The 15,234-nt window shown below is 35.3% G+C and overlaps 2 protein-coding genes across 2 annotated transcripts in view; one reads left to right on the forward strand and one right to left on the reverse strand.

Annotated features, from left to right (window-relative positions):
• Nucleotides 1-973: 973 nt before the first annotated feature.
• On the reverse strand, nucleotides 974-5,979 carry LOC121372344 (F-box only protein 48-like). The gene is made up of 3 exons (XM_041498646.1): nucleotides 5,811-5,979; nucleotides 4,100-4,334; nucleotides 974-3,081 (listed from the first exon to the last, which is right to left on the reverse strand). The coding sequence occupies exons 1-3, from the start codon at nucleotides 5,855-5,857 to the stop codon at nucleotides 2,920-2,922; spliced, it is 444 nt and encodes a 147-aa protein (XP_041354580.1). The 5' UTR covers nucleotides 5,858-5,979; the 3' UTR covers nucleotides 974-2,919.
• A 3,518-nt stretch (nucleotides 5,980-9,497) lies between these two features.
• Nucleotides 9,498-15,234, forward strand: part of LOC121371338 (serine/threonine-protein kinase MRCK alpha-like) — a 68,278-nt gene continuing 62,541 nt past the window's right edge. Inside the window, 1 exon segment of the mRNA XM_041497150.1 lies at nucleotides 9,498-10,054. Within this exon segment, the coding sequence (XP_041353084.1) occupies nucleotides 9,877-10,054 (178 nt within the window). The 5' untranslated portion in view covers nucleotides 9,498-9,876.

The raw sequence follows: 15,234 nt of genomic DNA on the forward strand, positions 1-15,234 counted from the left end.
AGAAGGCTTACCATTAAACATACATATTGTTTTAATTCTTCCCCAATTCCTAGAAGTGAATATGTAAACCACAACATATGTCACAATTAAGAACTATAGTGGACCGTGATGAATGAACTCTCACCCGGAAGTGATCTGTGTAGTGAGACCCAAGTTGTGTGTCTCAGATGTACCCTAATCTGTGATGAGGTGGATCAGCAATATCTTACATGATGGCATACAGTCCTGTTTTAAAGTGCTACACAAAATAGTAACTAACCAGATGTGAAAGTTCTGATCCGGTATCCATCTTTGTGGTGATTTTTATATGCCCATGTACGTTGGTACAGTGTTGTCCATCAGTCCGTCCATCTGTTAACTTTTCTTGTCTGGACCATATCTTGCATACATATGCATACAGGACCATCAAACCTCACACGTAGGAACAACTTGGGATGGCGGTTTGTCGCGTACTATTATTAGGTCATTGTGACCTACTTTTCACGGAACCGGCCTCGGTGGCGTCGTGGCAGGCCATCGGTCTACAGGCTGGTAGGTACTGGGTTCGGATCCCAGTCGAGGCATGGAATTATTAATCCAAATACCGACTCCAAACCCTGAGTGAGTGCTCTGCAAGGCTCAGTGGGTAGGTGTAAACCACTTGCACCGACCAGTGATCCATAACTGGTTCAACAAAGGCCATGGTTTGTGCTATTCTGCCTGTGGGAAGCGCAAATAAAAGATCCCTTGCTGCCTGTCGTAAAAGAGTAGCCTATGTGGCGACAGCGGATTTCCTCTAAAAAAAACAAATCTGTGTGGTCCTTAACCATATGTCTGATGCCATATAACTGTAAATAAAATGTGTTGAGTGCGTCGTTAAATAAAACAATTCTTTCTTTCTACTTTTCACGGTCTACTGCACATAACAGTAAATCCTTGTCCACATCATATCTTGCATACAGATGCATACAGGACCATCAGACCTCACATGTAGGAACAACTTGGGATGACAGTATGTCGTGTTCTATTACTAGGTCACTGTGACCTACTTTTCACGTTCTACAGCACATAACAGTAAATCCTTGTCCAGATCATATATTGCATACAGATGCATACAGGAACATCAAACCACGTGTAGGAATGACTTGGGATGGTGGTTGGTCCAAAACAAAGTGTTCATGCATCCCGTTGCAAACGTTTCACATAATTAGATTTGAATCGTACCTGTAACATATTCATTCATATAAATATGGTTTTCCATCAAACTCCTGATGGGCATGTTGTGTACCTCACTGTTACTCTTGTTAATGGCGTAGCAGTTGTATAAAATGTGCAATATGTTTGTTGTGATAGAATACTCCTATATAAATTGGTTACACAATTGTTTTCATATTGTTATAACTTTGTTGAACAAATTCCAAGGAAAATATGGACTTCTAAAAAAAATAAGGATTTCTATTTCTGAATCTTCATATGGTGAGCTTTTAACATAAGTCATATGATTATTACCGTAACAAATGTAATCATTGGAACATAATCACTGCTGATTCAACTTTTTAACGCTTCATTTTACACATTATTGCTTAATGAATCATAAGGCTATTCACACATGTGACAGTTGTGACAGTTTGTTAGTCAATTAGTAAAAATTAAAATGTAATAACTGCAGACATTCCTCTCTGCTTTTTAAATTCCAGTACAAATAATGTGTACCAATAAACCCGGTCAATGATAATTATATTGTGGAAGTTTTTAAAAAAGGTCCTGGCTTGAATAGTCTTATACACAAAGTCTAGTGATTATTAATTGAAACATTAGCATTAAAGATTTTCTGACTTACCTACTATTCCTGTTCCCATATTTCTTGACTAGAATGTTAGTTACAGATTCCTAGGTATATGAAAACTGATATAATAGCTGATATGTGAATGCCTTTTTTTTTTCTGCATGGTAATACACAACAAAATCTTTAAGTACTATTAAACAATAATTTTCTTTATTAGATGACAAATGAAATTAAAATCACAAACTCTGAAAAATACAATTTAACGTAACAAAACTTTAAATAGACTACATAAAAACAAATTAGCTTTACAAGTATAATAGGTATATCATCATCTTTGAACGTTCATAAAGGGGATTATGTATGAGATAAAATAACATTTCAAAATAATTCACACTGCAGGTTAAAGTTCAAAAGATATAGTTGTCAGCACAATATTTGTCCGTTTGTCCATCAGTCTGCAAATATGATTCTATCTTATTTATATTTTAAAACAAATTATTGTAATTTGTTTGCCAAAGTAATTGACAAAAAAGAAACCTCCCTCCAACCGCCTTAATATGACAGTAATAATACAATATACTAATAACTTTTTGGGATAAACATCTAATTAATTTGCCATTCAGTACACCGTGACTTAGTGTTGTGAATATATAAATTATGCAATAACTTGAAATATATTGTTTAAAGTGTTAATTTTAAAATATATTGCTAAAATGTTAACTTAAATGACAATGTATTGTTACATTGGCACTTTATTTTAAAACATAATTTTTCCATTGAGCTAGTGACACTCTTGATCGTAAGTGCATGTTGATGATAAAAAATAATAACGAACACTCAAAACAAGTTTTAATATTTTTGTACATCTATATTTTATACCAAAATATTTACTGGTATACTTAAAAACAAGCATTGCATCCAGGCATTGCAGCTCTAACATGAAGGTAAAATATAAATTAAATATACATTGTATTAATAACAATTCTGCATAGTAATAAATAATTTAGAATTAAAATCTATATCTGTACTACTCACTGGGAGAAGATAAATATTGTGACATGTCTCTTTCATGTTCAACATGATAATATAAATATATATGTATATTTTTAAAAACTATTAATAAATAATAGTGATACTGTTCAAATGTTTGTATTTCATCTCTCAAGTTCCATCTGAAAAATTTCTCCCCAAGTGCTAGCATCCATTGGACAAATGACTCTTTTCGGAAGATCTGAGAAGCTTGTTGGTTTTGAAAAGCGTCCCTCTTTCCACTTCTGTTTGATGTAACTTTTGCCATAGTTCTTCTTGAATGCTTCCTGGAAATAAATATATTTTATTGATAGTATTCCTGAACCAGATGAAATTCTAATATAATCGATCAATAGACAGGATATTAAAATTTTAACAATATATTTAAATGGCATAATAAGTTATCTAATTTGTTTGATAGCTCTACTTTAAAAACCCATATTCATAGTGAGGTTTTGCTTACCACTACACTTTATGTGACTATAGTGAATGTTGTTCAGTACCACATCAAAATATATAATTTACATTTTATGCATGCTTCTTATTTTATGCCACTGAAATTAATTGTGATAAGGATTTTAAAATGATGACAAAACAATGTGGAAAATGTCTGTGGGCAATTAAGTAATCCTTGAACACTAAACATTTTCATACTTATCCTATACCCTATATTACAGGTCTGCCCTTTTAACACGGTTCTGTTTGTGATTTATAAAATCAGTACGGTAATCCTTAAATTATTTTTTCATTTTGTTCACAATTTGTTCCTATTGGTAGGGCTTTTATCTGTTTGATTATTCTATGATTGAACATTTAGAAAAAACTTGAAAATATATTAAATAATGTTGACAGACTAATTGTATTTGTTTACAGTTTGCGTTTCGCAAACTGTAAACAAATTATCAATAATTACCAACTGTAAAAAAAACTATCAATAATTATAAAGATTGTCTGAGATTTTGCCACCAGACTATGTTAGATATCTTGTTAAACAATTTTACGAGGTAGAAAAGAAAAGCAGTCCATTCATTACTATAATGCTGACAGTCAATATTGCTAATTAATCATCATTGAGCACAATACTAATTTTTAAATTAATAACAAAATGTTATGTAATAAAGGACATCATACATGAAAAGTGTTTTTTAAAGTGCTCTAGGATACTGAGAAGGAAAAATAATAATGTAATATGATAAATTTGAATGTGTCCATAAAATATTATATTATGATTTTTGTTTTTAAATAGCAATATTTTATATGTAGTTGTACAAAATATTAGTTTCAGACCGAATCCTAAGGACTTACTTTCCAGGACTGGCCCACATTCCTGGTTTTCAGTAGGTGAGATTTAACCTCATCATCAGTAATTTTCAAACACTGCAGCTTCCACAGTGTCTGGGATTCACTTATGATATTGTACCATTGTTTACAGGTCAGGCAGGCTTGACACAGACTGGTAGCATCCAAAGAAGCAAAAACTTCCAGTAACACTTCAGATGGTAATGCTGATATATGCGTGTGATAATCATCATTCATGTCTCTGTGGGGGAAAAAGAGGAATGTTTAACATGGAATTTTCTTAATTAAAAAAATGGTGCCTGTTATTCAATTTAATGAGCAAAATTTTTTCCCACTTTTGTATTTGAATATGTATTATATATTTATGGTCTTGTTATCTTGCTTGCCTCTTTTGCTGCTAAATGGTGGTGTTGATGGTAATAGAGATCTTGCTAGGGATTTTTCAAGCTATCTTAGCGTTATGAAATCGTAAAACCATCGTAGGCAATGATGTCACTACAGTATACGCCATAGTGATGGTTTTATGATTTTGTAATGCTAAGATAGCTTGAAAATATGGGCCCTGTTCTGTTCTTTTCTAATACAATCATATTGACAAAAAACGAAGGAAAGAAGGAATATTTATCAACACCTCAACACATTTTAAACTATGCCTATTTTGTGTCTAATATGTGGTTTAATATTTTGACATTTGGACAAAACAGAGAAAGAGAGGAAACCTGTTGATACTCTATAGGCTACTCTGCCGATAAACAAGATATCATTCACTTTGCAAAAGACAGGACAGTATATACCAGAACCTCTGATATACCAGTCATAGGGCATTAGTGGGAGCAACCCCCCCCCCCCCCCAAAAAAAAAAAAAACACCCAGTCTACCAGTGGCGGATCTAAGGGGGACCCCAGGGACTCCTAAATTTTATGCAAGAGAATCTGAGAAATCTATTTGGGGGCTTTGGCCACATTTGGGGGCTATGCCCCCCACCCCACCCCCACCCCCGAAAGAAAGTTGGTGAAGTTTAGGGTTATTGATAAGAAAATCATACAGTAATGATAAGAGTAATTAATTTTGTCAAAAGTTTAACTTTAAAAGAAAATTTTAAAAATATGCAAACAAATTTGGGTATGGAGCCATACTCGTTATACCTTCAAACAGGAATCAAGATTGAGGAGCCATATTTTGTTATCCAGCAGCACCAAAGTGCCATCAGTGATACTTTCGACCCACGGAAATTTATATATCAACACAGCCCGAATATTCTGATGATAAGATTGCTAGATGGACATTTGGACTGTTGTTAATATTCTATTCACAACTGTCCAAATGTCCGTCTATAGTCCGTCCCATCATTCTATTAAAACGTTTTTTGTAAATAATTTCAGTTTGGTTTGATGTACTTAAGAAGAAAAGTAAAAGTGTTTTGGAAATAATAAAGAAATACAATTTATGTGTGCGATTTTACATATCATTCGGCTAAGAAATAAATAACTTGTAGTAATTAAATTACATACTAACATAGTATGAAAAAAAATGCGATCCTTGTGGGACGGACTAGACTATAGCTCTCTTGCCCGTCAGTTCTCGGACTAATCTTAACGATGGCAATAGTCGTCGGTGCCGTCATTAAGTTCAAACCCTGCGTGACGAGATTCATTTATGTATTTTCTTTGTAATAAAACAGTAGCTAACTGATCAATCAAGCAGTCTACATGCTTACACTTGCCAAAGCCAACACGGTTGATCTCTAAAAACATTTATACCCATAAATGTCAAAATGTGAAGAAAAGAAGTTGTCTTGACAAACTAACGCTGGCCAATACTAATTTACTAAACTTTGTGATTAATTAAGCCTACGTTAACAAATTCGTTTATTGCAGAAGACAACGATCAAATAATATAATTTGTTAAAATTTATCATTTACATTTGTTGATATCACATTCTGTGTATGATTAAATATACGACATTTGTAAACAAAATACATACCTATTTGGCCTATTGACAGCGTCTTGGCATAATGCCCTAAATAAGAGTTATTTTTAGTTTCGGTACTTTCCGCCAAGCTTCGATTTATCCGCCACTATTCGGAATTTGATGTTTGTACGAAAGTAGGTTAGCTCCCCTTCCTCAAACAATAAAAACTTAAATATATTATTATGCCATTCATTGATAAAAATAGTCATTGTGTTTATTTTGCATTAGATGATGTTATAATATGATGACGCAAAATTTAAATTAATATACAAAACGTATATCGGTTTTACTGATACGTCGCCAGTAAAACTAATTTGCGACCATAGGTGTACGGGCTTCCATTTTCGTAGGGGGTGGGGTGCGTGGGGCAGGCTGGTTTTTGCCCGAATTAAACGAAAATTCCCGAATCTGCATAACAAGATGTATTATTAGCATTTTTACATGGATTACAACTAATTTTAAGGGTAGAATAATGGACATACATCACTGGAGCACATTAATTAATTAATCATCGGCTATTGGATGTCCAACATTAATTGGTAATTCTGACACAGTCATCAGAGGAAATCCGCTACATTTTTCCTAATGCAGCAAGGGATCTTTTATATGCACCCGCCCATAGACAGGATAGCACATACCACGGCCTTAGATATACAAGTCGTGGTGCACTGGTTGGAACGAGAAATAGCCCAATGGGTCCACTGACGGGGATCGATCCCAGACCGACCACGCATCAAGCGAGCGCTTTACCACTGGGCTACATAGTAAAAAGGTCTCAGGTTATCGCATTTTACCCGAATATCTGTATCATACATTTTTACCCGAATTTGAGGTTTTGCCCCAGCGCTAGGGAGGCAGTTGCCCTCCTCTCCTGTCTCGTACACGTTTGCGACAGTAAATGATCTACATCCTTAAATCGGAAAACATAGTAGGGTGTCCTCTTTTTGATATAAATGTAATTATGAGAACATTGTGTTTGTGTTAAGTATTTTTCAACATTTTCGAAAGAAAGAAAGAAAGGTTTTATTTAACGACGCACTCAACACATTTTATTTACGGTTATATGGCGTCAGACATATGGTTAAGGACCACACAGATTTTGAGAGGAAACCCGCTGTCGCCACTACATGGGCTACTCTTTCCGATTAGCAGCAAGGGATCTTTTATTTGCGCTTCCCACAGGCAGGATAGCACAAACCATGGCCTTTGTTGAACCAGTTATGGATCACTGGTCGGTGCAAGTGGTTTACACCTACCCATTGAGCGTTAAAACGGTTGAAACTAGAACTCGATTCCATAATCGTTTCTTTTCAGACGCACGTGCCATTTTAAAAATACAAAACATGCATTTTATGATATTAAAAACACCAGGATGACCAGAAACACTTTGGATGTACGGAAATGGATAATCTAAACAATAAAATCTTAGTAATGACTGATTTCAGTTACAAAAACAGCTCTAATAGTAAAACATTTGTCTACAGTGTTTAAAAACTAGGGTATATCGCCTTAATGTACTAAAAAAAGACAAACAAACAAAAACAACACACACCCATTATATACACTATCTCACAGACAGGATAGCACATACCACGGCCTTTGATACACCAGTTGTGGTGCACTTGCTAGAACGAGAAATAGCCTTATGGGTCCACTGACTTTGATCGATCCCAGACCGACCACGCATTAGGCGAGCACTTTACCACTGGGCTACGTGCCGCCCCTGCGAGTGCCTATGATAGGTGCCACCGGTGGAGCATTTCATTTATATAACTTTTTTTTCGTTCGCTATATCTTTACCGGCCTCGGTGGCGTCGTGGCAGGCCATCGGTCTACAGGCTGATAGGTACTGGGTTCGGATCCCAGTCGAGGCATGGGATTTTTAATCCAGATACCGACTCCAAACCCTGAGTGAGTGCTCCGCAAGGCTCAATGGGTAGGTGTAAACCACTTGCACCGACCAGTGATCCATAACTGGTTCAACAAAGGCCATGGTTTGTGCTATCCTGCCTGTGGGAAGCGCAAATGAAAGATCCCTTGCTGATAATCGGAAGAGTAGCCCATGTAGTGGCGACAGCGGGTTTCCTCTCAAAATCTGTGTGGTCCTTAACCATATGTCTGACGCCATATAACCGTAAATAAAATGTGTTGAGTGCGTCGTTAAATAAAACATTTCTTTCTTTCTTTCGTTCGCTATATCTCGTTCCAGTCAGTACACCATGACTGGTACATATAAAGAATTCTTTGCTACTAATGTAGCGGGTTTCCTCTCTAAGACTATATGTCAAAATGACCAATGTTTAACATCCAGTATTATAGCTGATGATTCAATGTGCTCTAGTGGCACTGTTAAACAAAACAAACATTAACTTTAAACTCTGGGTAGGATCCGGTACCAAGAGACGAAAGAAGTGTTTTATTTAACGACGCACTCAACACATTTTATTTATGGTTATATGGCGTCAGACATATGGTTAAGGACCACACAGATTTTGAGAGGAAACCCGCTGTCGCCACTACATGAGCTACTCTTCCGATTAGCAGCAAGGGATCTTTTATTTGCGTTTCCCACAGGCAGGATAACACAAACCATGGCCTTTGTTGAACCAGTTATGGATCACTGGTCGGTGCAAGTGGTTTACACATACCCATTGAGCATTGCGGAGCACTCACTCAGGGTTTGGAGTCGGTATCTGGATTAAAAATCCCATGCCTCGATTGGGATCCGAACCCAGTACCTACCAGCCTGAGACCGATGGCCTGCCACGACGCCACCGAGGCCGGTCCAAGAGACGAACCCAGGACGATCCGATAGCTTAACCGCTACATCATTAAGACCAGAAAATTTGGCGATATATATTGACCCCTTTAACAATATCCTAACGCATTTTCTGCAGCTTTTGATTTTAAATCACGATATTTGTTTTTCGGAATAACATTTATTATTTAGACCTGAATAACAAAACAAGATAATATATTATTATACGACTTGAATTTATTTTTTTAGTAAAAATAATAATAATTTAAAAAAATTTATGGCACCGATTATACCAAAAAGTTTTAGAAAAAAAAAAGATGTGATTGGGAGGGCATGTATCCCTCTCCCCTACCCCTCTTCCCCCCTCGCTACCCATCTCTGGTGATGCCATTTGGACGCGTCTGTGTGTACGTTCGAATGGCGATTGCTTAACAAGTTTTACCGATTTAAATGTTTTTACAACAGTTTACCTGTTTAAAAATGTACGATTTATTTTGTTAACACTGACTTTTACTCGGAAATTTTATAACTGCACATTGCGTCGAAACTTTTTCACCCCTAGGGTTCGAATGAAAAATCTATGATACGAGACCATTACCATAATATAATGACGTCATCCTTCCCCTATGCTGTCGATTTCCCATGATCCCTTGGGCATCTTGGGCAGCCATGTTTGCATGGTTTCTCAAGTAAAAGTCACTGATAAGTGACAAAACGAAACAATTTTAAGATAATCGCTAGTGTTGATGAACATTTAAATGATTACACCTTTACGGCTAGACAACGGACGCCCCAAGCTTTAAGATGCAAAACTGATAAGCCAATTTGGAATAGCGAAAAAGATACAATTTTCGTAAAGGAAGTGGAAAATCGAGGTGTCAACTATGTGATGTCCAATTTACTTTAAAATCATTGTTTGTTACTTATGTTTTGTGCATTTTTCGTTATTTGTACATGTTTATGTAATTTTCAAAGATGTGATTTTCGTCGTGATAGTTGTTAAAAGCGTAGAACAAATCTGGATTCCACAGGACGGTGATTTCGGTGGAAGTCATGTCTGCTGAAGAGAGGTTAAAAAAATTGGAGCAGCTGTATTTACATGGAGTATCCAAAAGTGACGGTCAGTCTTTCAGCATCGAAACCCTACTGGATGTGCTGGTTATCCTCTATGATGAATGCACAAACTCAACCCTTAGAAGAGAGAAGAATATATCTGATTTTGTTGAGTTTGGTAAGTTAAGCAGATTACTCTTTCATAAAGTATCATGTCAATTTTTACTTTTGCATGTAGTCACTTTTATATATATATATATACATTTTGTAGATTTTTTTTTCCCCCTGTATATATGTTCATTTATGTGTTGAATAGCTGGGGTCAAATACAAAATTGTGTGGCACATCAAGTGTTACCATAGGTTTATTAACAAAAATTAGGGCAAGTTTTCCTTCAAAAGAAGGGAACTTACTTTTTATCAAGTTTCTCAGACAAAAATGATTTCACCTTATGGCATTGGGACTCTAGCTTTGCAAATGTGTTGGATAGGTATGCCTTTTTGAAAAAATAAAAGTAGAAATGTGATAGCCAGCTGTCTTTAAACTTTATACCAACCTGTACAGTTCAGTAAACAATAACACCCACTTGAAATAATACAGTATTTTAATTAGCTACAGTCACTTGATGATGAGTCAGTGTATTATACATGTACTTGTAAGTTCTATATCATATGTATTCACAAAGAAGGATTTAAATGGTGACCTGAGACCAATAGCCTCTTATTAATAGCCTTGTGAACTGCCGTAAAGACTGTCCCTGTGCTTGTTAACACACAATTTGACAGGTAAAAAATGTGCTAAAATATCCATGATAACGTTTTTACAGCAGTTAACATTTATAAATAAAAAATTTGTTACTTCTACATTATTATTCATTGTTTATTTATGTGATTGTTTATTTACGTGGATACCACTTTAAATGTGGGGTTTTATAATGATTTAAATTATATGATTATAAACCACAGCACAACATTTAGATATTTTTAACAAAGTACCAGTGTCAAACACTATTTACAAATGCAATCACATTGGAGCATTTCCGTTGCTACTCGCTTAAATACAGAAACATACTGCCTTTCTCTATGAATCGACTAAGAATATGTTGGCAGATCAATGAAATAACACTGCGTATAAATTCTGCTTCATGTGTTCCGATCACAAATCCTTCACATGATTTTGATGTGCTCGAAAGTGTTATTGTTGGGTAATTTGTTTGAGGATGAGAACTGTATCGAAACATAAATAAACAATGAATAATAATGTGCAACTCACAAAGAATATATTTATAAATGTTGTCAACTTAAACTGCTGTAAGTAACATTTTTACGGGCACTTTAACATATATTTTTTCTAGATCCAAGTATAACCGACCTGTCACTTCATTTGTCAACAATTAAGCAAGCCCACATTGCTAGATGTGATTTTTCATGTCACATTTTATGTCATCGCTAAATAATAAAATGCTATTGTTTGTTCTTATGGGGGGGTGGGGTGGGGTCAGGGTTTCTGCCAGAGGGTAAAACGGGTATGGTGCCGTACCCAAATATTTGTCAGATTTTTTTTGTTTTTGACAATTAATTACTCGTATCATTACTGTATGATTTTCTTAACCCTAATACTAAACTTCACCCATTTTCTTTCTTGGGGAGGCCCCCCATACCCCATGCTGACTGTGGTTGCATTCATTTCCATAGCACCATACCCAAAATTTCTTCCTGGCAGAAACACTGGAAGTGATTACACTTCACAATGTTCTCGCTGGGTGAAAATTAAAGGAGGGCTGCCGTGCAGCACCACACCGTTCAAATAATAATTAAAAAAAAGCGAATAGCAAAAAAAAAAAAAAAGTGGGTTGGGGGAGCTTGGTTACCATATTGTTGTGTGTTTGTTGACTTTATGAAAAAACATACTTCTTATTTTTCCTGCAAAAATGTTTATATGAAATACTGTACAAGCAGACTCGTCTTTTAATTGAACCGAAGATGTTATCAGTCAGTTCCGGTTTTGCTGAACCGATCAAAGTTTTAATATTATTTTTAATAAAGATTTCAAGATATACGAAAAACAATAAAGATATTTGTAAAGTTATCCCCTAATGTCAGATACATTTTTTGTTATTTCCATCTTCATCGAATGAATCGATCGCTGTGATAAAATATTATAAAAGAAAACTTCCAAAAACTACGAGTGGTTTTACATGGCCAGTAAAACCATGTTATGGGAAAAGAAAGGATATATACAAAATGGAAAGTATGGGACGGGCACAGTGGCAGGTATGGCATGCAGCATTTTTCTTGCCACTGATGCACAATTTTGGGGGTGTAATGGCAAGTAAAGTGGGCAACATCACAAGTGCCATGGTGAAATGTGAACCCTGCATGGGAGTGCAGACTGACAGGCTAACTTCCATTTCAGTGATAGAAATAGGCAGAATTTTTTATTTGTTGACGGGACAAGCACATTTAAAAATCTACTTGTCCACCAGTATATTTACTTGTCCAAATGTGGAAACTAGTGTAGGAAGTGAATGTAGGAGAAAAGGTGAAATGCCTGCAGAGCATATTTGAAAGTGTGTGTGTGTGGGGACGAAAATACATATGTATTTTAAGGCCCGAACCTGTGATCTGGGGGCATGCTTGCTCAATAATATTTTGAATTTTAATTGTTAAAATTTGGCTTTTAAAGGGGTTTTTTAATCGCTGTAACAGCGAAAAAATGGAGGACATGATCCCGTCCCATTCTATTCTGTGCACCCTGCCCTGGACTTTCACAAAATTGCTTACTTGAGATTGCATGTAGTTTGTCACAGTAATTGCAACAAATTGTAGAGAGAAATAAATTATTCAAGTTGTGAAATAAGTTATAAAAATTGAATAGTATTTGATATTTTTTGCTTTGTTTTGGGGGTTTTATTATAATTTTTTAGCCTAACATAAGAATAGGACAAAATGCAATGGAAACCAGTAAAAAAAATGCGAACAGATTCCCACATGTTACTGGTTAAATTCCACCTTCATTCTGCTAACAACAAACCAAAAAAAAATACATCATCAGCCTTTTTGGGGGGTTTTGTTGATCAGTGATAATTTTATTTTGTTATAAATACAAAATTAGTTTTTTAAGGCAATTATGTCATAATTAATTTACACCTCCTAATTAATAAAATCATAAATGTTGATTAATATAATTTCAACTTAAGATCTAACAGGTTTTCGATGATGTAATTATTAATTCCCAAAATCAAAGGCAAACTGGCTTTCATGTTTGTGGTAAAAGTGACAACTATTTTGTTTTAAAACAAAACAATTATTTAAAAAATAAAATAAACTGCAAATGGTGCTGAATATCGAAAATAATTATGCTGATCAAATATTTTATTTATGTTGGCTAAGACGTTCCGGGTAGGGCATTTAGAACTCGGTATTCCAAATATTTAGAACTATGACTATGTTTGTTTAACTTGCAACCCACAGTATTTCTTTTTATGCAATACCACTAATTTTGTTGTATTTATTGAAGTACGACAATTGCTTAAAAATTATCAGACTGTTCAGTTATAATTTTAAATTTTTCCACCGGTTAACCGCGGACATATAAAATGCTTGTCTGAATAAGTTTTCACTGTCAGGGCAGATAGACAAGTGCTTATTTGTACACCTCTGCACAACATTGATTTAATCCATGGCTGGTATGTGCATTTCAAAAGGTTTTGTTTCGGTACTTAACTTGTTGGTCAAGAGCAGAAGAGAGCCATTTGAGCACAGGCTAGTAGTGTTGCTCATTAGCAGCAGGACTGCAGGTACCAAACATTTGACCTTCAATCCAGTTTACAATGAATAAAAGGGGTGCGACTTAGCCCAGTGTCAAAGCACTAAGCTGATGCACTGTCAGTCTAGGATTCAATCCCATTCTGTGGGCCCATTGGGCTATTTTTAGTTCCAGCCAGTGCACGACGACTGGTATATCAAATACTGTGGTTTGTGCCATCTTGTATGTGGGATGGTGCATATAAAAGATCCCTTGCTACTAGTGGAAAACTGTAAAGGGTTTCCTCTCTAAGGCCATATATCAGAATTACCAAATGTTTTGACATCTAATAGCTGATGATTAATATAATAAATCAGTGTACTTCGGTGGTATTGTTTAACAAAAACTAAATTTAAACTAAATTATCAGGCAGTGATCTGGAGGTTCTCACCACGGCAGTTTACAAAATTAAATGCATAATTAAGAATTTTCCCCTCACCACAATGATTTAGTTCTTTCCCTGTCAGTGAAACTTGCTGTTTGAAGCCAGCTACATTGTCAACCCCAGCTGAGTTTTGAATGTACATACAATTTTACAGCTTGGCAAAAAGTGATTTCAAAGCACACTCGAATTTCAAAAAACACTATTCCGTCTAAAGATGTACTATCCCTTCTATTATTAATGTACCACTAGTTTTCCTGACTGCTACGTCGCCCAGTACAACATTGCGTAACGAACAGTTGTTTATATACCAGTCTTTGCATACTAGCTGGAATTACAAATGAACTCTCTAAACATTAGTCTTGTTCAAAAAGACGTTTATTTTGTACCAGTAAGTGCATGAGAAAAGTCTTAGTAGCACAAGGATTTGTTCTGCAGAAAAATGTAGGTGAAGAAAAAGCGTAAGCGGAATAGTCGCAGGCGATTTTCGGTATTCCGTGCTTTATTTTCACTTTCATGACGGAATATTGGAAGAATTGTTTTACTATTTCGTTTCGAAATTTACTCTTTGCGGATTAGCGTAAAATTCAACCCCTGCTGTCAAGTCTCAAAATAAAGATTATTTTCAGTCAGTTTTTATTTTAACTAACATACATTTCAGTGATTACAGTAGCCCCAACATGCACACGCATACCCCTAAAAAAGTACTAATTTTTGAAAACATATTCCTGGTGGTATTTTGATTGTATTTGTATGGGACAACTTTTGCATACATTTTTCTTTGGATATATATTTGAATATGGGGGATACTGGGGGCAAAATCTAAGTTAACCGGATGTCCGTTCACGTGAGTTTTACTTAGATAATCGATTGTTCGGTTACGTGAATATAGTTCTTGTAACCGATGAGTTAGGCCTACCTAATACTAAAACATTTGAACCACCGTCCTATGATACATTGATGGTTCAAAAACACAAATTGATTTTTATTACTAATACATATATATGGTAACTGATGAATTACCTAATCCTAAAACACTTGAACTACTGTTCTGTGATACATTGGTGGGTCAAAAACTGATTTTGATTTTCATTACTGATAAATGGTACTAAATGGTCGGAAGTACATTTCAGATACTTCAGCCAAGCATTACATGAATGTACAAAAAG

Source organism: Gigantopelta aegis, chromosome 4 (genome assembly GCF_016097555.1).
Source record: "Gigantopelta aegis isolate Gae_Host chromosome 4, Gae_host_genome, whole genome shotgun sequence".
Taxonomy (NCBI): Eukaryota; Metazoa; Mollusca; class Gastropoda; order Neomphalida; family Peltospiridae; genus Gigantopelta; species Gigantopelta aegis.

What these genes read in the sequence shown, in the direction of transcription:
- LOC121372344 (XM_041498646.1), bottom strand. Translation starts at nt 5,857, where the DNA reads ATGGGTATAAATGTTTTTAGAGATCAACCGTGTTGGCTTTGGCAAGT. An exon ending in CCGTGTTGGCTTTGGCAAGT is followed by an intron (nt 4,335 to 5,810) that starts GTAAGCATGTAG and finishes TTTCCCCCACAG; the next exon opens with AGACATGAATGATGATTATC. An exon ending in ATGTGGGCCAGTCCTGGAAA is followed by an intron (nt 3,082 to 4,099) that starts GTAAGTCCTTAG and finishes ATTTATTTCCAG; the next exon opens with GAAGCATTCAAGAAGAACTA.